Source organism: Budorcas taxicolor, chromosome 14 (assembly GCF_023091745.1).
Source record: "Budorcas taxicolor isolate Tak-1 chromosome 14, Takin1.1, whole genome shotgun sequence".
In the NCBI taxonomy this organism is placed as follows: Eukaryota; Metazoa; Chordata; class Mammalia; order Artiodactyla; family Bovidae; genus Budorcas; species Budorcas taxicolor.
Window position 1 is genome coordinate 93,810,813 of NC_068923.1, and position 25,939 is coordinate 93,836,751.

Consider the following 25,939-nt stretch of genomic DNA (forward strand, 5'->3'; position numbering starts at 1 on the left):
TTACCCCCTCATCCGGCTCCGGACGCTCCGAGCGTCCGATCCCTCTCGGCACGGGCCACACCCCCACCTGTACGCCCTGCCCGCTCCCCGCCCGTTCCCAGCGGGCGCCGCGCGCCGCCTCGCCCCGCCCTCTCTGCGCCAGCCCCTCGCCCCGCCCCCACGTTCATGCCCCGCCCCACCTTCATGCCCCGCCCCCTCCCAGCGGGCGCCGCGCGCCGCCCCGCCCCGCGCCCGCTCCCGCCGGCAGGCCCCCGCCCCTCCCGCCCGTTCCCCGCGGCCGCCGCGCGCCGCCTCGCCCCCTCGCTGTGCCCCTCGCGTGCGTCGAGATGGCGGAGCTGGACGTCGGGCGGCGTTGCCAGGTGGAGCGCTGCAGGCGGCTAGGTGATGCGGCGTCCCAGCCCCGGCCTCGGGGGTCTGGGCCGCGCTCTACCTCCGGGGCGGCGGGCGGGGCGTGAGGGCCGCGGCGCGCGGCGGAGGCTGAGAAGGGGCAGGGCGTGTCCTGCGGGCCCCGCAGTCGGCCGGGTCGGAGCCTTTCTGGCGGCCCTGGGGCCTGGGAGCGGCTTGTGCCCCTGAGGGGCCTGCGCGATTCCTGGAAGCACAGCCGGCAGCGCCCGCTCGGGTTTCCGAGGCCGCTTTGCCGAGGAGCCGCGCGAGCCCGCCGCTGTCTGATGAACCCGGGAAGGAGCGCGTTTTGGTGTGGAAACCCGGAGGGTGCCCCGTCCCGCCGCGGCGACCTGGGTCGTCGTCCGCAGCCCTTCCGTTGTCTGTCAGCTTTGAGCCTCGTTTTTGCTGGCTGCTCAGGGGACGGACTTCCAGTGAGAAGGCCCGGAGCCTTGCCTTGGGAGCGTGTCTGTGCGCTCGCAGCTCTGTCTTCTTCGGCTCTGTCTCTGACTCAGTAGACGCGTACTGAGCACCTGCCTTGCTTCTGGCCCACGTAAGGGTCTAAGACATGGCCATTTCCACAGAAAAGCTCTCAGGGTGGTTCGCTGCGTTTTAGAGCTTTAGTCAGGCGATGTTCTGTCTCTGCTGAACTGAGAGACCTTGTGACACACGCAGTCCAAGCTCACGGCCAGTGGGCGTGTGGCACAGGCCTTAGGAATGTGCAGCAGGCAAGTCCTGAAGCCGAGAGCCACACAGAACGCCGTCTGTCTCTGGTACCTGGCTTGCACTCCGAATGGGTGCTCTCACGTCTGGCTCGTGCTGTTACACATCTCGGGGCCAAACAAGTTTTCTCTCCCATTGCAGCTTCAGTCGTTGGTAGCAGGTAGCCTGTCACTATTGAGAGGGGCTCTGGGAGTTAGCCCAGAATTAGTGGGAGTGCTCCAGTTGATCAGTGATGACCTGTTGTAGACGATGGGCTAAAGGACTCAATCCCTACCGGTTCTTGTTACTTACAGGACTCTGATTGTAGCTTTCACCACTGGCTGTCATCCTCCGCCATTCACTAGGCAAGGACCCATGTATCCTTGCAGACTCTCATAGGGAAGCTTAGCCGGTTGGGTTTTGACAGTAAGTGATGTAATTCTGGTATACCTGATTATCAAGTCCCTGATACCTACCATCTGTGACATAGTCCATCTTCCCTTCCAACTTCAGGTGTCTCTTAAAATGTAAGCTCTGAAATGAGGCCAGGGTCTGGCTCTTTTGGAGTTCAGATTTTTCGCAGTCTCTAGTGGAGAGCAGTTAAGATTTAGAGGATATTGTGAGTGTACTAGATTTCATTTAGCTTCTGGATGAATAGAAGAATGGTGTCAAGTGTTAGGAAATTACCTTAACTCTTACCTCTGGGTCCTCTTAGTTTGCATCTAATACTTAGTTGGTCACCAAAGTCTCTAAAAGTAGCAGTCGTGTACATTTTCCCCATTTTAAAGAGACATATGAGTCTTGCAGAGTAATGTATATTTCAGTTTTCTTCTCTTTGACAAATGTATATCTACGTATTTGGTATGGGATAGATGCTTACAATATCATGCTTTCAGGACAATAGTGACAATGCATTAAGCTCACTTCTCAGGTGAGGGAAGAACTATATTAGAGTCCTCTTGTCCCACAAGCAGCAAATAGCCAAGGGTCCCTTTGGGTTCCTGTGCATGTGTGTTAAGTCACTTCTTTCGTGTCTGATTCTTTGTGACGCTATGGGCTCCAGCCTCCTTGGTCTGTGGGTTTCTCCACGCAAGAATACTGGAGTGGGTTGCCATGCCCTCCTCCAGGGGATCTTCCCGACCCAGGGATTGAACCTGCGTCTCTTAACATCTCCTGCATTAGCAGGCAGGCTCTTTACTGCTAGCACCAACAGGGAAGCCCTGGGTAGGGCCTCTTTTTTCTTATGGGTTAACAGACCCTGTAGGATGAGATCTTTTGGAGTAATAATGGCTTTCTCTTAAGTGCAGTACTTTCTGTTTTCATTTTGTAAAGGCAGTGTGATTAGATATATCCAGCCTCACTTGTCTGTGTACTGTAATTTATTATGACGTACATTGAAAACAGATTAGAGAATGAATGATTATATTCAGTGACTTGTGGTCAATTGCCACATCTAAAAACAGATACTTTCGTGTGCTTTCCAAAAATTCATTTCCTGACTTAATTGTTGCCTAGTCCTAACTTAGTTGTTCCTTAACAGTAAGGAAGGAAACAATTCAGAACTAAATTTTTCACTATGAATCCATCTATTTAATTTCTGGAATTTCTTTGAACATGTCTTTACCTAGTCACCCCAGGATTTTCCTCAGAGTTTGAGTCTATTCAAAACAAGTGAATTGTTGTAATTATTCTTGTTAATTACAGTTCTTATCTTACTATTCTTATCTTTTACATATCTCATTTAGTTTTTACAGTTACCCTATGAAGTAAGTGTGGCATATAACACAGATATGTACACACAATAGATAGACACACACACATATACATATGCACACAGACGCAATGTACTTATATACTATTTTTATCTATATTACCTAATAATATATTTTTGATTTTATATACGTATACAATACCATATACTGTATCTATATCTGTATATATATCTAGTGTATATATATATATATAAAACCCAGAGCTCTACTGTTCAGTAACTTGCCTAGCATTGCTAGATTAGTAAGCAGTGCAATCAAAATTGAAATCTAAGATAGTCACTTCAAATGCAGGATTTTTGTGGTATATGGTCCTCAGAAGCCACATCTGGTAAATCTGAAGCAACATCTGGTAAATAAGGGGAAAAACACAGGACTTCTTTTTTTGATTTGGTATGTTACTACAGGTAATATTTATCTCCTGATAATCTGGTTACTCTCAGAGTACTTGAGGTTGTGATAGCTTTTGTTTAACCACTACTTGCTGCACTAGGATATTGTTCAAAAGGAAATTTCTCCTGTAGCCACAGTTCAGTACTTGATTCTTTTTACTTAAGAAACCTAAATCAAAATCAGGTACTGACCAGAACATATAACATTTTCCCTTTATTTTAGATTTTCTTCCATTTGTATGTGATGGATGTTCAGGAGTATTTTGGTAAGTTAAGTTTATGCAGGATTTAGGAGTAATTTTAGTGTTTATATGAGATTTATTTCTAAAAAGCAGAATGATTTAAATAGTCATTTAGCCATTGATATCTGATATTCACTAGAATAACCACTTGAGGAAAAAAGGTTAGTCATGGGCTCTGATTACTTATGCATATATGTGGCTAGTCTAGAGTTATGTGTGTGAGTTTTATGTAACAGTTAATGTGTATTAATCACAAGGAGATAATATATCCAGAATATAAAGAATATGATTTTTAAAATCCAATTATGATTATTAGTTTTTATTTTTATTAGTACAATGAAAAGAGTCCAACCTATATATTTCTTAAATTGGGTACTATATGGCCTTGGCATATACATTACATGCAATGTAAAACCTGGGAACAAACAAGAATTTTGGAAAATGTATTTTCAATTAAACTTTCAAGTATCAGGCATTTAATTTATTTAATAGAGCACTGAAAATAAATTCTTTTCAGACAATAGTTCAGAAAGACTTGTTAGAAGTAAATAAAAATAGTACATATTTTTAAGTCATTCAGAACTAGAATACTCCTTTGACATATTATTATTGGTTATTTTTGAGAAATAAAAGGAATTGAAAGAGCCTCTGTGTTTTCACATACCTTAAAACACTCAAAGTAAAAAGGTAATTGAGAGGTGAATTATTTGCACTCACATTGAAGTGGAACAGTAGTTGGGTTTTAAAACTTATGGGACTATAGGTGCTGTTTTGATTGTCTTTTCAGCTTATTCTTGTATACAGAATTGTTAATGTCATGTGAGTGTAATTAATCTTAAGGATTTAACCATTAAAATATCTCAAATTTCTGCAATTAACTTTAAGTACGTTATTTGATTACATTTAAATAAATACTTTTCTTTGTTATTTAAGCCTTGAACACAGGAGCAGAGAGTCCCATAGCTGTCCTGAGGTATGTTCATATCTCCTAGTGAAACGTGTTTGTATTTCAGAATTTGATTCTGTTTATTGTGGTTGTGCTGTGTCTTCCCTGCTGCTCACGGGCCTTCTCTAGGTGCAGAGCACGGGGACTCCTCTCTGGTCTCCAAGCGTGGGCTCTGGGCACCGGGGTGCAGTGGGTGCGGTGTTCAGACTCGGGCTAGTAGGCTTCGGTAACTGTGACTCCCGGGCCCCGGAACACACAGGCTCTAGTAGTTGTGGCCCACGGGCTTCAGTTGCTCCACGGCATGTGGGATCTTTCTGGACCAAGAATCGAACATATGTCCCCTGCATTGGCAGGCGAACTCCTGTCCACTGTATTGCCAGGGAAGTATTGATACTGATTAAAATTTGGCATACTAAACTGATTTATAAGAGACTGTTACTTTATATTTTTTCCCAATTTGTTTTAAAAATAAACTTTTCTACTTGGTATTTATAAATTTTTATTCTTAAAATTTTCATTCCTTTATACTACTGTTCTGTGGAGGTAGCCCACATTTAGCTTCAGGCTCTATATTTATAAATATGTAATGGCATTAACATCCTCATCATGTGCTCCCTCCAGTTTGCTTCACTTTGTGCTCATTTTCACCGGTGCCTGGGGTTAGGATTCTGTGGTAATAAACTGTGCTGACTCTGTCAGCCTTAGATCATCAGGAGCAAACCTGTAGCCCAGCAAAATCCCTACCCTAATTCTGACCACATCAAAGATTAAAAAGAGCTGTTAGATAAAAGCCTAAATATCATCTTTATGACTGGTAAAGAATAAGTTGAATGATGAAGCTTAATGTAGAGCCAAAAAGATCTTCAAAGAAAATCCAAAATTAGGTGGATCTGGCACCTGTCACAGCAGTGCTGCCCGATGTTAGGCCTCTTAGGAAATAAAGATAAAGCTGAGCCTAATTAATTTTCCTGAATTTGTAATCAGAGAAGTTGCTCCACCTCCTTTGGGTCAGAGGTTGGCCAGAAGTTAAACTGAATTCACTCTATTTGGAAAGAAGCATTTGCCTGCCATTTTGCAGTTGATATTTATTCCTTCCCACCATTTACCAAACACTTTACCAAGGATTTTTACATCTGTTCTCTCAATTATAAAAATTAAGATTAAATGAGCTTCAGTCAAAATCTGGCCCTCTGAAGTTTTGATGATTTGAGGGAAATAAAAATTAATTAACAGGTATTCTTCACAGAGCTAGAACAAATAATTTCACAATTTGTATGGAAATCCAAAAAAAACCTCGACTAGCCAAAGCAGTCTTGAGAAAGAAGAATGGAACTGGAGGAATCAACCTGCCTGACTTCAGGCTGTACTACAAAGCCACAGTCATCAAGACAGTATGGTACTGGCACAAAGACAGAAATATAGATCAATGGAACAAAATAGAAAGCCCAGAGATAAATCCACACACATATGGACACCTTATCTTTGACAGAGGAGGCAAGAATATACAATGGATTAAAGACAATCTCTTTAACAAGTGGTCCTGGGAAAACTGGTCAACCACTTGTAAAAGAATGAAACTAGAACACTTTCTAACACCATACACAAAAATAAACTCAAAACGGATTAAAGATCTAAATGTAAGACCAGAAACTATAAAACTCCTAGAAGAGAACATAGGCAAAACTCTCTGCGACATACATCACAGCAGGATCCTCTATGACCCACCTCCCAGAATATTGGAAGTAAAAGCAAAAATAAACAAGTGGGACCTAATTAAACTTAAAAGCTTCTGCACAACAAAGGAAACTATAAGCAAGGTGAAAAGACAGCCTTCAGAATGGAGAAAATAATAGCAAATGAAGCAACTGACAAACAGCTAATCTCAAAAATATACAAGCAACTCCTACAGCTCAATCCCAGAAAAATAAACAACCCAATCAAAAAATGGGCCAAAGAACTAAATAGACATTTCTCCAAAGACATACAGATGGCTAACAAACACATGAAAAGATGCTCAGTTCAGTTCAGTTCAATTGCTCAGTCGTGTCCGACTCTGTGGCCCCATGAATCGCAGGACGCCAGGCCTCCCTGTCCATCACCATCTCCCAGAGTTCACTCAGACTCAATATCCATCAAGTCAGTGTTGCCATCCAGCCATCTCATCCTCTGTCTTCCCCTTCTCCTCCTGCCCCCAATCCTTCCCAGCATCAGAGTCTTTTCCAATGAGTCAACTCTTGGCATGAGGTGGCCAAATTATTGGAGCTTCAGCTTCAGCATCATTCCTTCCAAAGAAATCCCAGGGTTGATCTCCTTTAGAATGGACTGGTTGGATCTCCTTGCAGTCCAAGGGACTCTCAAGAGTCTTCTCCAACACCACAGTTCAAAAGCATCAATTCTTCAGCGCTCAGCCTTCTTCACAGTCCAACTCTGACATCCATACATGACCATTATAGGGGACTGGAATGCAAAAGTAGAAAGTCAAGGAACACCTGGAGTAACAGGCAAATTTGGCCTTGGAATGCGGAATGAAGCAGGGCAAAGACTAATAGAGTTTTGCCAAGAAAATGCACTGGTCATAGCAAACACCCTCTTCCAACAACATAAGAGAAGACTCTACATATGGACATCACCAGATGGTCAACACCGAAATCAGATTGATTATATTCTTTGCAGCCAAAGATGGAGACGCTGTATACAGTCAACAAAAACGAGACCAGGAGCTGACTGGCTCACATCATGAACTCCTTATTACCAAATTCAGACTCAAATTGAAGAAAGTAGGGAAAACCGCTAGACCATTCAGGTATGACTTAAATCAAATCCTTTATGATTATACAGTGGAAGTGAGAAATAGATTTAAGGGCCTAGATCTGATAGATAGAGTGCCTGATGAACTATGGAATGAGGTTCGTGACATTGTACAGGAGACAGGAATCAAGACCATCCCCATGGAAAAGAAATGCAAAAATAAAAAGATGCTCAACATCACTCATTATCAGAGAAATGCAAATCAAAACCACAATGAGGTCACCATTTCACGCCAGTCAGAATGGCTGCGATCCGAAAGTCTGCAAGCAATAAATGCTGGAGAGGGTGTGGAGAAAAGGGAACTCTCTTACACTGTTGGTGGGTATGCAAACTAGTACAGCCACTATGGAGAACAGTGTGGAGATTCCTTAAAAAACTGGAAATAGAACTGCCATATGACCCAGCAATGCCACTGCTGGGCATACACACGGAGGAAACCAGAATTGAAAGAGACACGTGTAACCCAATGTTCATCGCAGCACAGTTTATAATAGCCAGGACCTGGAAGCAACCTAGATGTCCATCAGCAGATGAATGGATAAGAAAGCTGTGGTACATATACACAATGGAGTATTAGCCATTAAAAAAAAAATACATTTGAATCAGTTCTAATGAGGTGGATGAAACTGGAACCTATTATACAGAGTGAAGTAAGCCAGAAAGAAAAACACCAATACAGTATGCTAATGCATATATATGGAATTTAGAAAGATGGTAATGATAACCCTGTATGCGAGACAGCAAAAGAGACACAGATGTATAGAACAGTCTTTTGGACTCTGGAAGAGGGCGAGGGTGGGATGATTTGGAAGAATGGCATTGAAACATGTATAATATATATGAAACGAGTCGCCAGCCCAGGTTCAATGCATGATACTGGATGCTTGGGGCTGGTGCACTGGGACGACCCAGAGGGATGGTACGGGGAGGGAGGTGGGAGGGGGTTCAGGATGGGGAACACATGTATACCTGTGGCGGATTCATATTGATGTATGGCAAAACCAATACAATATTGTAAAGTAATTAGCCTCCAATTAAAATAAATTTTTTTAATTAATATACTGGTATTACTCAGGATTAACTGGAGAGAAATACTCAGTCATATAGTAAACATTATTTCTCACGTAGCTTATAAATCTCTGTGCTTTCTTTTTTCTTGTGATATAATTTGCTTTCTATGAATGTCTCATAAAATGTCTCTCAGTTAGATCTTATTAATTAGTGAAATAAAAATCTTCTACCTTTAGATCATTGAAACAAATTTGGAAAAATGGTTAAGAAATTACTTCCAGTGAGATGTAACTATATTTTTATAGAGGACACCCTTTAGTCATGGATTTCAAGCAGTTACCATTGGCCTTGAACGACACAGGTTTGAACTGTGTGTGTGTCCCCTTAGATGTGGGTCTTTTTTTTTTTCCACTAACTATGTGCATCACAAAGCGATGAGCCTACAGATGCAGAACTGCAGCTCTGGAAAGCTAACTGTGGAGACGTACTTGGATTTTTAACAATGTGGGGAGTTCGTACCCTAGCTCCTGAGTTGTCCAAGAGTCGGCTGAGTTCATTTAACTCTAGAAACCTGTTTACTTAGTACTACAATAGCCTAAGTGATCTGGATTTTTTTTTTTTTTTTCATAAAATCTTTTTCCTCTGGTGTAATTGCTAGTAATACAGTAGGTGGCACTAGTGGTAAAGAATCGGCCTGTCAGTGCAGAAGATGGAAGAGGCATGGGTTCTACCCCTGGGTTAGGAAGATTCTCTGGAAAAGGAAATGGCAACTTCAGTAATCTTGCCTGGGAAATCCAGTGGACAGGAGCCTGGCGATCCACAGTCCATGAGGTTGCAAAGATCAGAACCGACTGAGCATACACACAAAGAATATTACATCGTTGTGAAAACTGTTTGTATCATGGAAAAATATAATTTTAAGTGTTCTTTTACATATATTTAAGCCTCTAAAATCAGTGTGGAAAGTGGATATGACTTGTCATTTGAGGAGTGATGGGCTGATTTCCTAGTCTGTGAAAGTCACTCAGTTGTGTCCAACTCTGCGACCCCATGGACTATATACAATCCATGGGATTCTCCAGGCCAGAATGCTAGAGTGGGTAGCCTGTCCCTTCTCCAGAAGATCGTCCTAACCCAGGAATCAAACGGGGGTCTCCTGCATTGCAGGAGGACTCTTCACCAACTGAGCTATTATTGGAACATTGCTGTGTAGTACGTTACAAAGCAGACTAAAATCATGGAGAAGAACAGAGTAGTCGTTTTAACCTGACTTAGAAGATAAACACGCCACGGTAGGGAAATTGAAAATGTGGGGCAGTCAGCACAGTGATCGTTCTGCACACAACTGTTACAATCTGTGCAAGATTGTGTGGGTTGCTTTTACAAGCTGAAGCAAAAATGCTCTGGATATCGAGAATAGATTTGTTGATTTGCGTTTAATGTGAAATATGACGCCATGCTCCCCTTCTACCTTTTCAGGTGACTGTAATCAACGAGAGACCGGAGTCAGACACCCGTACATCTCACCCGTGCTCCTTCAGGGACTGTGCTGAGAGAGGGCTTGTGCCTGTTATGTGTCCTTACTGTGAGAAGAACTTTTGCCTGAGGTGACCACTAAGACCGTTCAGACTGTGTATCTGTTTAAGCCACATGCAAGCACATGAACTACTGTCCCTCTTCTGTCGCTCACAGACACCGTCACCAGTCAGATCATGAATGTGAAAAACTGGAAATCCCGAAGCCTCGTATGGCTGCCACTCAGAAACTCGTTAAAGACATTATTGGCAAGTATCTGGAAAGCGTGTTTGTTGTTTACTTACTGCCGTATACTCGTGAATTCCAGAGCCCTGCTTCTGTCAGCTTGCCGGTTATGGAAGGTGCTATTAGCAGCCCTGATGGTTATAACTTGCTTTAGATTTTGAGGACATTCTTGTGACAGTATTTTTCACAAGTCTTACCTAGCCAGTGGAAATTTGGAAATTCCATCGAAATACCCGGCAGGTGTTCTTTTTTGCTGGACCACTTATCAGCTGGTTAACCATCTTGGCTAGAAATTACGTTCATGACGCTAAAGTAGTGGTTTACATTCTTAAAAGACTAAAGTTAGGACTTCCTGATGGTCCATTGGTTAAGAATCCACCTGCCAGTGCAGGGGACAGGGGTTTAATCCCTGACACGAGAAGATCCCACATGCTGTGGGGCAGCCAAGCCCGTGTGCCCTGGAGTCTGTGTTCCTCAAAAGAAGCCTGAACACTGCGACTAGAGAGGAGCCTCATTCACCACAAAGAGAGAAGGCCCTCATGCTGCAGCAAAAACCCAGCACGGCCAAAAACAAATAAGTAAAAATTAAATGAAAAAATAAAATGTAGAACCATAAAAAAAAAACCTTTAAGAAAATGAAAGAAAAAGATCCCTTTTAAAAAAAAGGACTAAGCTGAGTCAGTTGTCCTCTGAATGCTGCTGATAATCTGATGTGTGAGGAAAGAATATATTTGTGATGTTGACCACTGTCACTGCCAACATACTCAACTGAATTTTCATTTTAAGGATAGTAATTTAAATTCTATTAATTAAGTAAAAAATTTTCTGTAACACTTCTCTGTAGAAGTGTTAGTGATTGCTTTGGATTAAATAGATTTAAGTTGGAAAGAAGCACATATAACTTTTTTAATGTGCAGCTCACTTAACGTCCACTCAGTGGTATTTTTCCATTGTTCTTGTAAATATAATGTCTACAGAATGAATGTGGTCTCCTTATATCTCTAGTATATGTAATTCATATATGTTTCAAGGCCACAGTTAATAAAACTTTGGAAAATGTGCAAGTTCCCGTTTGCTTATATCCTTATGCTTGCTTTTTAGATTCCAAGACAGGAGAGACAAGTAAACGACGGAAAGGTGCGAAGAATAGTGGAACAGCTGCAAAGGTAGCGCTGATGAAATTAAAGATGCATGCTGCTGGAGACAAATCATTGCCACAGGTCGGTTTCAGATATTTAGGCAACAAAAAGTTCCAGTTATGGTTGGAGCCCCCTTTGTGCTCTTCCCTTTCATTAGAACCAACTAAACTTGAACTTGATGTGTATCATTTCTGATATTACAAGGTATAAGCCTGCATAAATAATAGTCTTAGGAGTTTTTTTGTGTGTCATGGAAATGGCAGGAAGCCGTATGTATCCTTCAACCTTTCTCTTCTACCCTTGGTATCATGTTTTTAAACGTATGTCCCTGCCGATATGTTCAGCCTCTTTCATTCATTTTGGTAGCTCTCATTTTTCTGTAGTATGCATGTACCACAGTTTATCTCTTCTCTTAGTGAACACGATTCAGATTCCTTTTCCAAGCTGTTTGCTGTTATAAACTGTTCACAATGAACACCCTGTGCACACATGGAACATTTCTCTAAGGCAGTTTCTCTCAAGCTCCACATTATCAACTACATTTTCTATAACCACCCAGCACACATACACAGGTTTAGTAAGGCCTGTGAGGATGTGTATCTGCTCTGGCATTTTTTGTTCTATTTAAAGACTGTTGGCTTTATAGCCCCTGAAGGGTTGAGACCATCAATTCGAAAAATGATATTCCAGGGAACATACCTAGAAATAGAAAACTGGAGAATGGGGTTTGCTCATCTTTGGCTTTATTAGATGATGTCAGTTTTTTATTGTTAGTGATTGTGCTGATTTATCTCCTTGCAGAGTTTCCTGCCAGTGTTGGTATTGCTCATTATTACCAATCTGATGGGTTGGAATGACGCAGCACTGAGGCTTAAAGTTGAATTTCCCTGTGACAGTGAGGTTCAGCTCCTTTGCATGTGTTTATTGGCTATTTGACTTTCTCTTGTGAATTGCATATCTTCTGCTGGGTTGTTTGGAACTTTTAAAAAGGTCTATAAGGGTCTGTATAGTCTAAGTTCTGATCTCTTCTTGATTAAATATGTTGCACGTATCTTCTCTCAGTCTATAGCTTGTGTTTACTTTGTTTTTTTATCTTTTTAGTGATCCAGACTTTTAAAATTTTAACACACTCAAATCTATTAATTATTTCTTTAGAATTATAAATCTTAAAATGAGTTTTTTACTTACATTTTCCTTTAAAAGTTTTATTGCATTTTTTTGCTTAGCTTTTTATTCCATCTGGAACTTAATTGTAAGTAAGCAGAGGTAGGGATTTATTCCTCCCCCTCTCACCCAGCGGGTTACTTGTCATAACCTAAGAAAGTGAAGAGTTCTCCCTTGTAATGTCGCTGCTGTTACACACCAGATTGTTCTGTAAATGTGGGACTCGTCTGGGGATCTCAGTTCTGTTCCTTTGGTCTGACTCTCGGCATCAATATCGTACTGTGTTAATCGTAGTAGCTTTTACAGTAGTGAGTAGGAGAAGGCTGTCCACCTCATTCTTGGCTTCCAACTGTGTCTATTCTTGGCCATTTATTCTTTTGTAAAAATTTTAGGATCACTTCGTCCCGTTCTGTGAAATGGTGATTTTGATAGAAATTGTGCTAAATTTTAAGTGAGAGACAGTGGACATCTTTAAAATTTCCTTCCTCCTATTCGTCTCCATAGTCTATCCCAACTCTGTTTAGGTCTTTATTTATGTCATTCTATAATGCCTGCCATACACATTTAGACGTCTTAAGTGTATTTGGCTCTTCATAATTTTTGCTGCCATTATAAATGGTAATTTTTTTAAATTAACATTTTCCTAATTTGGTTATTGGTGGTTGTTGTATAATGTCTTTCTATCCAGCAAATAAACTGTGATGGTTCCCATATTTTGTAGATTTCCTGTCTAGTTTTCTGTGCGGTCACATCTTCTGCAAATGATGGTTTTGTGTGGTTTTTGTTTTCAAATTTTCCGTTCTATCACTCTTCCCCCTTCTCACTACTCTTTGTGTCGCTGTATTGGCTGAAACCCCCGCCACAGCGTCAGATCACGTAAGTGATAGCGGGGGTCTCTGTCTTGTTTCTGATTTCAGTGCAAATGATTTTAAAGTTTCATCACTAAATATTATATTTGCTATGGATTTTTGATAGTAGCCTTTCTTGGGTTAACAATATTTTTCTATTCCTAGTTTTCTAGGAATTTATATCAGGAATGGGTGTTAAATATTGCTATAATTTTTTTCCTCCATCTGGTAAGATGATTATCTGGAGAAGGCAATGGCAACCCACTCCAGTACTCTTGCCTGGAAAATCCCGTGGACGGAGGAGCCTGGTAGGCTGGTCCATGGGGTTGCGAAGAGTGGGACACAATTGAGCGACTTCCTTTTCACTGTCATGCATTGGAGAAGGAAACGGCATCCCACTCCAGTATTCTTGCCTGGAGAATCCCAGGGACAGGGGAGCGTGGTGGGCTGCCATCTATGGGGTTGCACAGAGTCGGACATGACTGAAGTGACTTAGCAGCAGCAGCAGTAAGATGATTATATATTTTTTTTTCCTTATTAATGTAATGAATTACATTGATCATCTTCTGTTGTGAATCACCCACATATTCTCAGATAAACCACTTAACTCTGGTATATAATTCTTCTGAAATGTACTGCTAAACTGATTCACTAATATATTATTTACTGTTTTGTCCTGACATTAGTAACAAAAAAACTAGTTGAGTAGCTTTCCTCTTCTATTCTTTGAAATAGAGGCATATTGTTCTTGAAGGTTTGGTAATGGTTGTTACAACCTTCAGATTTGTTGCATTTTGTAGGGGGAGGATTTTGAATACTAATTAATCTGTTAAATAGTTTCTTGGTTTATTTGGATAATCTATGTCTTCTGAAATATATGTTGGTAAATAACATTTTTCTTAAAAATTTTTGTTTAATACAGATTTTTCAGCTTACTGTTACGTTCCCACATCTCTGTTGTATCTTTCATTAGTCATTCTTAATATTTTTCACTTGTACTTTGATTTCCCTTTGAATGGTCTTGCTAGAGGTTTGTGTTTACTTTTTCAATTTGCATTTTAGTTTTTTCAAAGAATCGTGTTTTGGTTTTATTGACTTCTCTAATGTTTCTTTGCTTTCTGCTTTACTGATTTTGTTTTTATATTATTATTTCCTTTTTCTGATTTGCGTAGATTGTCTCTGATGTTGTTCTTCTAACTTCTCACATTGGATGGTGAGCTTACTTTTTCAACCTACTTATTTAGGTGTTTTTTTCTAGGGGAGGTAACTTTATTTCGGGTTTCCTGTGTGGCACTAGTGGTAAAGACTCCGCCTGCCACTGGAGGAGACATAAGAGATGTGGGCTCAATCCCCGGGTCGGGAAGATCCCCTGGAGGAGGGCATGGCAACCCATCCCAGCGTTCTTGCCTGGGAAATTCCGTGGACAGAGGAGCCTGGCGGGCTACAGTCTATGAGGTCACAAAGAGCTGGACACGACTGAAGTGACTTAGCACACATGCATGCAACTTTATTTTAATACAATTTCAAATCCAGAAAAGTTCTAGAATAGTACAAAGAATGTTCCATGCTGGTTACCCAGGTGTTCCTGTTGCTGGCGTTTTGTCCTGTTTGTTATTTCCCTCTGTTTGTCCACGTGTGTGTGTGTGTGTGTGTGTGTGTGTGTGTGTGTGCGCTTACTGACTTCTAGTCAGCTTGATCTGTCAGGTTCTGAAACAGACGGTATTAAATGAAATCTCTCACTGTAGCTGTGGTTTTGTCAGTTTTTTTTCCGTATAATTCTAATAGTTTTGCTGAGTTCTGTATTATCAGGTACATCATTATGTCTTCAGTATGAATTTTTTGCCTTAAATCTATTTTGAATTATGATGATGTTTCGCTATGTTTCTTTTGGTGAATAGTTACTACTATGTGTGTATTCCTTTGTATTCAACTTTTCTGTGTTGTTTTATTTTTAGAGTGTTTCTTGTAAGCTGTATGTAGCTGGACTTTGTTTTTTTAATCCAATCTGATAATATCTCTCTTTTATAGGTGAGTTGGACCCATCTATATTTATTATGATCACAAGCATTTAAATATATTTTTTCTATCTCATGTTTTTTTGCTGATCGTCCTTTTGCTATTGTTATTTATGTCCTTCCAGTCATCTTTCGTATTGATTGAATTTTCTGTATTCTCTGTTATTCTGCTGGTCTAGAAACCATTGATTATAAACTTCTTTTAATAATTTTTTTAATGTTTCTTTTTTGAAGTCTTCCTTATTTTTAAGTTATAGAAATACTACATACTTTTAACAAGGGTAACTTAAAAAGCTGTATAAGGGAAAAAGCCGAACACACCCTCCTGCATCCACGTTCATCCCACTAAAGCGGTGGTTGTCAAGTGAGGGTGGTTGTGCCCCTTGGGGAGGCCTGACAGCGTCTGCAGACAGTTTCGGTTGTCACCCCTGGGCATGGGGACGCTACTGGCACAGTAGGCAGAGGCCAGGGGTGCTCTCAGCATGGGACAGCGCCTGCAGGAAAGCACTCACTGTCCAGCACATGGCGTCAGCAGCGGCGTAACTGAGAGGCCTGCTCTAGCGTGTCCAGGACTATCATTCCCTTTACTGTGCAGTCCTTTTATGACTTAAGACATAGTAGCAGAAATTTCTGTAGCACTTACTTTGTTTCAGGCCCTCTTCTAACACATTCAATCCTCGCAGCAGCTTTGAAATATATACTATTCTCTCTGCCTAATAGATGAGATAATTGAGGCACAAAAATGTTAAGTAACTTGGTAGTAACACAGCTAATTAAGTGGAGAACTGCAAACTGAAATCAGGCAGACTGGCTCAGAAAGCAGGTTCTCAGCACACTTAACACTTTACCACAGAGCACGCAGGTCTGTAGATAGAAATTTTCCCCCCGCCTCATTAAGATTTTTGTGTGTGTGTACATGTATGTGAGAAGGCAATGGCAACCCACTGCACTGTTCTTGCCTAGAGAGTCCCAGGGACGGGGGAGCCTGGTGGGCTGCCGTCTCTGGGGTCGCACAGTCGGACACGACTGAAGCGACTTAGCAGCAGCAGCAGCATACATGTATGTATGTACTGACATAAGTTATTTATATATATATCCACACCCCTGTATATATTAATATATGTATATGTATTTTACATACAGCAAAGTGTCTGCTGGTATATGTATGCAAAGATATAAAGAGTGCTTTAGGATCATTATTTCATAAAAAGGGCATCATATTCAGTCAACACTTTTTTTGAATACCTGCTAGAAATCGGGCCCTGGGGATATGACAGTAAATTGTTAAAGTCCCTGCACATATAGAGTTTATATTCCAGTAGGAGGAGATGGTTATTTAATGTATACTACAATTTTCAGATAGTGATAAAGCCTATAAATAAAAATAAAGCAGGTTTCAGATAGATCACATATTCTTTCAGCTCTGTGTATTTCTCTATAAGTTTCTAACAGCAGTTCCTCCAAGGGAACTAGCATGGTTCTAAATCATTTTCTTTGAAAGATGGATAATCTAAGGTATCCTGAGTTTCATTGCCTTTTTCCTGTTAATGAACATTCACTTTGTTTCCCGTTTTGGTGACTGGTTTCCTATTTTTGATTTCCTATGTCTGTGAGATAGATTCCCTGGAGTATGTTTGCCAAGTCCAAGGGTCTGTCTATTTTAAATCCTTATAGATGTTGTCAAGCTGCTTTACAAAGAAGTTACAAGAATTCACATTTCTACCATCAGTAATTAGGATAGTGAACTTTTACTGACTGTGTCATCCCAAGCATTGTCTTGTGGCTCTGGGTTTTTTACCTCCCTTAATACTCACGGCTATCCCGTGATATATCATTATCCTCATTTCATAGATGAGTAATCTGAAGTGTTAAGATCACTCACCTGGTCAGAACCTGCCATCTGCCCTGTGTAGTACACTGCCTCTTTTGGTCACACATGAGCATACCTCTCCCCTCCCGTGGTGTCCAGTAACTGTTTAGATAATCTTTTTAAATGTATTCCAGTCTAAGGGCTGTGGAAATATATCTTCTAATTGTTTTTTTTCGGGTTTCCTTGACCATTGTTGAGTTTGTTGTTGTTCAGTTGCTAAATCGAGTCCGACTCTTCGTGACCACAGGGACTGCTGCACACCAGGCTTCCCTGCCCTTCACTGTCTCCCAGAGTCTGCTCAAACTCATGTCCATTGAGTTGGTGATACAATCCAACCATCTCATCCTCTGTCGCCCCCTTCTCCTCCTGCCCTCAATCTTTCCCAGCATCAAGGTCTTTTCCAATAAGTCGGCTCTTTGGGTCCTTGCGTCCAGTAGCCAAAGTATTGTTCAGTTTAAAGTATCTTTTCATTCTGTTCGTTGGCCATGTATGAATGCTCTTCCCTAAACTGCCTGTGCATATCCTGTGATCATTTTTCTTTTACATTGTTATTTTTATTTCACTTTTATTTTGCTTGGTCAACTGTGGAAATTCTTGGAACAGAATAGATATTGATCCTTTACCTGTAATCAGTCTGCTTTGGCAACTTTTTTTCAAAATTTATCAAATAATCTTGATTTTACTTATATACCTTATTGACATATCATTGTTCTAAATTTTTCCAGGGTCTGTCTTTTCTTTCATATCTCATTTGGTTTTCTTATTTTCTTTGGTTTTCTATATTTTAATTTTTTTTTCACCTGTCTTTAATTGGTCTGGAATTTTATTTTAACATATTATATGAGCTAAAGATATTTTCTTCCAGTTGTTTAGCTAGTTTTGCCCACTAATTATTAAATAAATCATTTTTGTCCTATTAAATTGAAATACCAAATATCACCTTCATGTTAAATTCAAGATGTACTTTTTACTAGGTTTGTTTTTGGATTTCCTATTCTAATCCCTTATCTGTTTTTTACTTGTATGTTAATACCAAGTTGACTTCATGTAGTAACTTCATAGAATGTTCTAGCATATGACCATGTAAGTCCCGTCCATACTTTCCCATATTTTGCCTTAGCAGTTCTTCTTTTTCTTTTGGTTTATTCATCCATATAAACCTTACGATTATTATACACACTTTTTTTTTAATCCATCTTGGGATCTCTGTGGTTGTCATAATGGGACAAGGTTGTCAGTGACAGACTCCAGAAGATACTGTTGAAGGATGTAGGCTCTTTAGAAGCCAAAATGGAGAAACGGAGAGAAATCATTATGAAAAGCAAAAACGAACACAGCTTGATCTTAGAATGTAGTTTATCTGTCACTGTTTCCCACAGGGATGTAGGCTGTGAATAACAGTGCCTGCAGAAGCCAGGTTGCCTTCTCAGGAGGATCTCTCACCCTGTTGGCTTCGTCCTCTTTGTGCTGGGGATTCTGGCTCCCTCCCTACCCACCAGGCGTAAGTGATTGATACAAGACCTCCTTTGTATTATCAAGTGATTTCTAAGTTCGGTAAAGTAAACTCAATTTCCCAGCAGCATCTATTAACAAGTCCTGACTGAGGATCATTCCTGAGGGTTTCTCTGATTTTGCTTTACATGATATATATTAATTTTGAGAGAAATGACATTTTTATAACATTATCTTCCTGTCTACGAACTTTATGTCTTCTCTTTTATTTAGATATTTTATTGCATTCTGTAACATTTTATATGTTTTTCTTCATCTAAGTCTTATTCCTTGTTGAATCTGCCTGCAATGCAGGAAGTGTGAGTTTGGAAGATCCCCTGGAGGAGGGGCAACCCTCTCCAGTAGTCTTGCCTGGAGACTCGCATGGGCAGAGGAGCCTGGTGGGCTGCCGTCCATAGGGTCACAGGGAGTCAGACACGACTGAAGCCACTGAGCATGCACATATAAACATCTCTAATTATCTTACGGATTTGCTTTCTTTGGTGAACAGAATATTTCCCTGTACCTGTTTCCAGAACTTACTGTTCACATAGAAGGAAAAAAGGTCTTGATTTCTGTATATTCATTGTATTCAATCACAGCATCAAATCATCAAATTCTTTTATTTATTTTAGAAGTTGTTTTGTTTTTGCCTTTGATTTCCTAGGTATACAATTACATCCCATTGACAAACAGCTTTAGTTTTCACCTTTCAATAATTAGTTCATTTTCTTGTACTATATTATATATAATCTCCAATATAATGTTTTATAGTAATGGTGATAAGAGGCATGTGCTTATATTTACAATTTTTAACATATATGATTAAATACCAATTCTTCTCTCAAAATCTAAAGTTACTTGAGATTGTATCCTCTGGAATAAGACAGAGTTTGACATGTTTTCTGCAGTTGAGTATCTCCCATTTCATTGAGTTTGTTTACACATGATTGTTTTTAAGTCAGTTGCTATTTAAATTTGCCAATATATTTTTTGAGTTTCTTTGTTTCTTAAGACTCGCTTTTATTTTGGCTCAAGCACATTCTTTAGTAGTTCATTCATCAAGGGTCATTGTGGTAAATTTAAATCTTTTTTGTCTGAAACTGCCCTTATTTTCCCTCACTTAAGCTGGACTGACTGACTGCCTCTCTCAACTCTTCTAATAGACTGTTCATTGGCCTCTTTTGTTTATTGTTTGGGAAGTATGTGCTGTAGATCTTGCTCTTGTTGCTCTGTGGGTAATCTATACCTTTTTTTGTAACTTAAGATTTTTGTCTATGATATTTGCAGTTTCAGTGCAGGATTTCTAGGTATGATTTGTTTCAGTTACACAGCTTGACCCTTGAAGTACATTTTAGCTGTTGATCCCTTACCCTTAGAAAATTATTGTTGTTTTCTTTCTGAACATTGCTTCCTTCTCTTCTTTTCTGAAATTCTTACTGGACATGTTTCGGGGATTTATAATTTCTATAAGTGCCTGTTTGTGTTGCCTTCTAGATGACTGCCTCACATCCATCTTTCAATTAATTAAACCTTTTTATTGACTATTATAGAAATTTATTGTTTAAGTTTCTTATTTCACAAACTGTATTTTTAAGTTTTTTTTTTAATTTCTAATTGGTTCTTCATAGCTTTTCATGTTTCATTTCTGCCTGTTTTGGTTTTATAACTGTTTGTTCTGTTTTTATGAATATTATTCTTTAATTTTTCTCATTGTTCGTCCTAAATAGGGGCTTCCCAGGTAGCTCAGTGGTGAAAGAATCTGTTTGCCAATTCAGGGGACACAAGAAATGCCAGTTCCATCCCTGGGTCAGGAAGCCTCCCTGGAGGAAGAAATGACAATCCACTCCAATATTGCCTGGAAAATCCCATGGACAGAGGAGCCCAGCGGGCTGCAGTCCTTGGGGTCACAAAGAGACACAACTGAGTGACTGAGGACCCACAGATATCCTAAATAACTCTTTAAAATGTCTTTTTCAAGTTTAGTTTCTCCTACCCATAATAAGCTGAGCTCTGCTGTGTTCCGAAGTTTCAGCTTCTAGCTTCTGCATATTCGTGTTGAGGAGGAGTTTCTTTCTGTGTCTCTCCTGACTGTCTCACTCACCTCTCCCCGAGTGTTGCCTTTTCTTCCACAGGCCCACCTACCCACACCCTCTGTTCCAAACCCAAGTCTGAGACTGACAGTTTGTGCTTCTGCTCTGCGGAGATTTTCAGCCTACTGCAGATCCATTACTGAGCTGGAAGGCTTTGGCTTTGTTCCCTCGCAGGAGGCTGTATCTGTGCTCTTGTGCCTCCCTGAATGGCGGCTTTGTGAGCAGCAGCCTAAGTCGGCCTGCAGCAGTGACTTCCTCAGCCTCCTCTGCTGGGGGCCCCATCCCAAACCGGCCTCTGCCTCCAGGCAGTCAGCCAGAGGCAGGGGCCCCTCGCCACGTGGCCTTGCTTTTTCCCGTTAACCTGCCTCTTCTGAGCCCTGGGGCCTGTGGCTCAGCCCTCCTGCTGTTACTCTGCATTTCTGTTCCATTTTGGATACTCAGACATAGTTATTTTTTTACTTTTAGGTGAGGGTATATCTTTTAAAATTTCTCTTTTCATTTGTATGCTTTTATTGCCATGTTTCTGGAGCAAGAACTGTAAGGTTACAGAGTTGTCCCAAAGCTGGAATTTCCCATAATTTCTTCTTTTCCTGTTATATGTGATAACGCATTCCACTGGTCTTTAACAAATCTAAATTTCTTAGTGCTGAGATGGAAATTGTGTTGAATCTAGTATTTCTTAAAATAATTGTGATCTTTCCCTATAACTAAGAGACCTTCCAGTTATGCCAACGTATTCATTATAGCAGGAATTGGTCTATAAAGCCAGCACTTTTTAAAAGTGATTTTAGGAAAGAAGGGTAGCTCAGAAGCTAAATACCCTTGCTTCTATTCTTGTTTCTTACATTTGTAATTTTGCAAGAAAATGCAATATAAAGGAAGCATATAGGGTATAGAATACTAGTGGAGCCATCTCTGAATTTCTGAGTCTTTCTCTTTTGTTGACGTGGTACTTTTCTGATTTTTAAAGTTTCTTTTTTTCTCAGAGGTCCTGCTGTCTCTAAGTGTGTAGTGAGGTCTTTCAGGCGAACAGAAGTGTATATGTGTCAGGAATTTTTCAGTTGTAAGAGACAGAAACTTGACTGAAACCACTAGCCATTTCTTCTCTCGTATAATGAAAAGTAATGCATTGATCTGATCTCACGGAATGACTGAATGCCAGGACTCAAATGCCCTTGAGAGACGCCATCTGTTTTCTTGACTTCTCTCTTTATGTGTGTTGTTGCTGCTGCCGCTGCTAAGTCGCTTCAGTTGTGTCCGACTCTGTGTGACCCCAGAGACGGCAGCCCACCAGGCTCCCCCGTCCCTGGGATTCTCCAGGCAAGAACACTGGAGTGGGTTGCCATTTCCTTTTCCAATGCATGAAAGTGAAAAGTGAAAGTGAAGTCACTCAGTCGTGTCCGACTCTCAGCGACCCCATGGACTGCAGCCCTCCAGGCTCCTCCATCCGTGGGATTTTATGTGTTAGACTCACTGTTTTTCCTTTGAAGAAACTTGTCTACATTGGTTCAGGAGTGGCTGAGAGGCGCGGGGGATAACTGTAGAAACCTTTGGATGTAATTTAGCAAGACTTAAAAAAAAACACCTCTGAAACAAATGGTGCTCCTCCCTACTCCTAGGGTTTGAATGCACAATCCCAGGAAATGACTAGCCTAACTCAGGGCACAGGCCTATTTGGCACAGATCATCCAGACTAGGGACTTGGGTCCTCTGCCCACGCGTTTAGGTGGACACTGGGGTCTATGATTGTCTTCCTGCTCAAACATGCCCACGCGTTTAGATGGACACTGGGGTCTATGATTGTCTTCCTGCTCAAAGGTGTGTCACTAGAGGCCAATCCTTCCCTGGCCAGGAGAAGCAAGGAAGAGATGTCACCAGACAAAACCAGATGTCTACCTCGAGTATATAACCTGTATTTTAACTTTTATCTTTACAGACGGAAAGAATTTACTTTCAGGTTTTCTTACCTAAGGGGAGCAAAGAAAAGAGGAGAGCCATGTTCTTCTGCCGAGGGTGGAGCATTGGAAGGGCCACAGACTGCGCAGCTTCTTTAGCCAGCCTTAAAAATGACAACAACAGACCAACAGCTAAGGTAACACCAGGGCAGAACTTTCCCTGAGAGTTTTAGACTACTCTGTGAAGCATGTTTATGTACTGCATATGATGTATTTCTGTCTTAACAGAAATTGAGGTTGTGTCACAGTGTCTCAGGAGAGGCCTTACCCTTGGATCATATTTTGGAAACCTGGATTGCTAAGGAGGATTGTCCTTTGTACAATGGTGGAAATATTATCTTGGAATATCTGAGTGATGAAGAACAGTTTTTAAAAAATGTTGATTCTTACTTGGAATAGCCATGCAGGGACTCAAGCCAGAAATCACGAGGCAAATTCATCATTAGTCAACTTCTTTTACTACAAATACTATATGTGTATATATATATATATTTTTTTTAAGTTGCTTTTGAATGCCATTATGTCATAATTTATATTATTAGTCTTCTATTAAATTGAATTTGAATTTTTGTCTTTTCAAGTGTAACCATGAACTGACATCCAGTTAAACAAATGCTTGTATCTAATTAACTTTTATTAGTTTATGCTGTAATTACAACAACAAAGATGTATTTCCCATTTGGTTACCGTGAGCTCGGATGGGCCGTGACTCTGCTCTACACTATCTTTACTCCAGAATCTAAGATGAAGCAATGACCCTTTTGGGGGACACTGCCATTCTTATGGTAGGAGGAAGAAATGGCTCTTAGAAGATAAGATGCGTGACCTTTTGCTTTAAGCAAGACACATGACCAGGCCTAGCCTCATGGGGCGGGGAAGTATAGCCTTAGTATCTGCCTCCATTATGATGCGTCAGTTGGTGTGTATACAGGAATCATAGAAACTCAGAGGTCATCTCAATCACTCTATAAAGTTTGTAGATGAGGAATCTCAGGCCTAGGAAGAAGAAGTTATTTTTTTGTTGCCACCTAAGTGGTTCGGGGCATCTCTCTGATAAAAACCCCTCCGGTGACTTCATCACTTTGTCAGTATGGAGATATTACAATAAAAAGGGAGATGGGATGCCGAAGTTAAGGCCCTTTATATATGCCCAAGCGCAACACATGCCGAAAGTAACAACCTTGTACCAACACATTAAAATTAATGCTCCTGACTGATGTCTTCCATCTGTACTCCACAAAGTACCACCATAGAGAAGGGATGGAAGTTACTTCTGTTTGTTATCTGTCTCTTTCCTACTTTGCAATAGATAGGGGTAGTGGCTTTAGGTTTAATTAAGGGAATAAACTCAGAATGTTTATTTCATCTCTAATTCTTTCTTCATACTGTTTTCATGCAGTAAATGGAGATAACTTCTGATTTCTATCAGCTGCTTGAACATTCATTTATCAACCAAGTTTTTCAAGTACCTTCTAAGTGATAGGATTTGATTCTAACTGCCATGGTGGATACGATGAAGAAATGCATACTTAATTAGAACTATAATACAAAGCAGTATGGCAAGTGCCAAATGAATATGTAGTAAGTGCCATTATGCTCTAATAACTCTTTTATCAGAAACCAGAAGACCAGAAGTAAAAATAATCCTTAAACATATTCCAGAGACCAGAAGGTTTAATACCAGCTAATACCTTAGCATCTGTCATAATTACTTGCACATAGTAAGCTGACAGACACGTCTCATGAATTGAACAAAAGCTAAATATACCAGAAAAAATACCAGTGGGGGTTGAAAAGAGAGAAAGTAAGGCTGCAGAGATTGAGCTTAATTTAAGGAGACCAAAGAACAGGTCCTGTCATGATTAGAAAAGAAAGCAGCTTGGAGGGAAGGCCTTACTTAAATCATCAGAAATCTGATCTCGGATAGTTGAGTGGACTAGTTGGAAGAGGCACAGGTGCCAGCATTCTTGGAGGCGCTGTGGATCCAGATGCATTGTGGGCAGGAGGGGAGGTCCCTCAAGGGTCTCATTTCCAAATGACTCTTGAAATCCTACCCCTTTCTTAGGCTTTCTTTTAAGGCTTTGTGTCTGCTTAATATAATTCTAAGATTGACTGTACCCACCTTCCCCTTTAGAATCTTTTCACTGCCCACAGGCAACTAGAACTAAAAGTAGAAAGCCCACAAATTGAAAGAAGTTTTAAACTCAGATAAATATTTAACGTACATGATGACAGAAATGAGTTGTCATGTAAGCAGCCAGTAAAGACATGTGAAAGATAAACTACTGATTTTCCCCAGATTTGTCAGATTTTATTCTGGATGATTCTTAAGGAAAAGGGGAAAGGCTGCAGATGGAAGAATCTGAGGAAAGTAAAATTGACATTTCGCACCTCTTTGACGTGGGAGACAATAATTGTGAATAAGATGTTTGGTCACATAACATAACGGCAGCTTTGGCTTCAAATCCTTCATGTTTGTTTTTCTCATCTTTTTAAACCAGGGAAGTTCCCTGAGAATTTACACTGATTGGTACACTGTATCTTGTTTTTCTTAATGTAATACATGGAAATAAAACTTATGAACTATAATGTATTGCATTTGAAATATTAACCTACATAAATCAGATTTTCAAAAACTTGTAAAAACATCCAATAAAATTGCTTGGACAGTTTTTGAAGAGCAAACGTTTTATGATCTAAAATACTCAATACATAGCTGTCATTGTTGGATGAGACACAGTGTCGTGATTACCTGAAGGGTCTGCTGAAATGGTTAGATGATCAGAGACTAGTAGACCTGTAGGCTCGGTAGTAGATAACTGTGAAGGGTTTTCTGTTGCTTTGTCTCTTTTTTTTTTTTCCTGCTTAGCATCACAAACCCCTCCTCTCATTTGGGAAATTGAAAGCATTTGTGAGTCTGTGGATTGAAGTCCAAAAAGCCTTATACTTTCCCTTGTTTCTGGCAGCCCTCAAGCATATGACCTAAGTTGGGTCAATTGTGCTAGGAGTAGTGTTACAAGGAAGGAAGAAGAGTTCAGAGTTAGGCCCAGTGGCCTTCCGTTGCCCCATTGGTCAGAGTCCCAGTGCCCAGCAGCAGCGGTCCACTAACCAGACTGTTTCTTTGGCCGTGGATACAGCTATATGCTTCTTTAGGTTGCCAAGCTATCTAGTAACCACCCAGGGAATTGTTTTTCTGCCTAAAGACACCACAGACAGTTCCAGTTTTTGCCTCACTGATAGGATCACTATTTAGAGTTGTGGGAAAACTTATTAGCCTAAGGTTGCTGCAAGGCCAGTTTATGCGCTCCGCAGTTTCCTAAGAAATGATAAAGAGCCACCAGGACTAAGCTCC

At 40.5% G+C, this 25,939-nt stretch overlaps 1 protein-coding gene across 1 annotated transcript; it reads left to right on the plus strand.

The window, feature by feature from the left end:
• The first annotated feature begins 326 nt into the window (after nt 1–326).
• ZFAND1 (zinc finger AN1-type containing 1) lies at nt 327–22,996 on the plus strand. Its single transcript, XM_052651922.1, has 8 exons — nt 327–381; nt 3,468–3,510; nt 4,420–4,459; nt 9,731–9,858; nt 9,944–10,035; nt 11,114–11,232; nt 22,569–22,724; nt 22,816–22,996. Exons 1-8 carry the CDS (start codon nt 327–329, stop codon nt 22,984–22,986), a joined length of 804 nt encoding a protein of 267 aa, XP_052507882.1. The 3' UTR covers nt 22,987–22,996.
• The last annotated feature ends 2,943 nt before the right edge of the window (nt 22,997–25,939 follow it).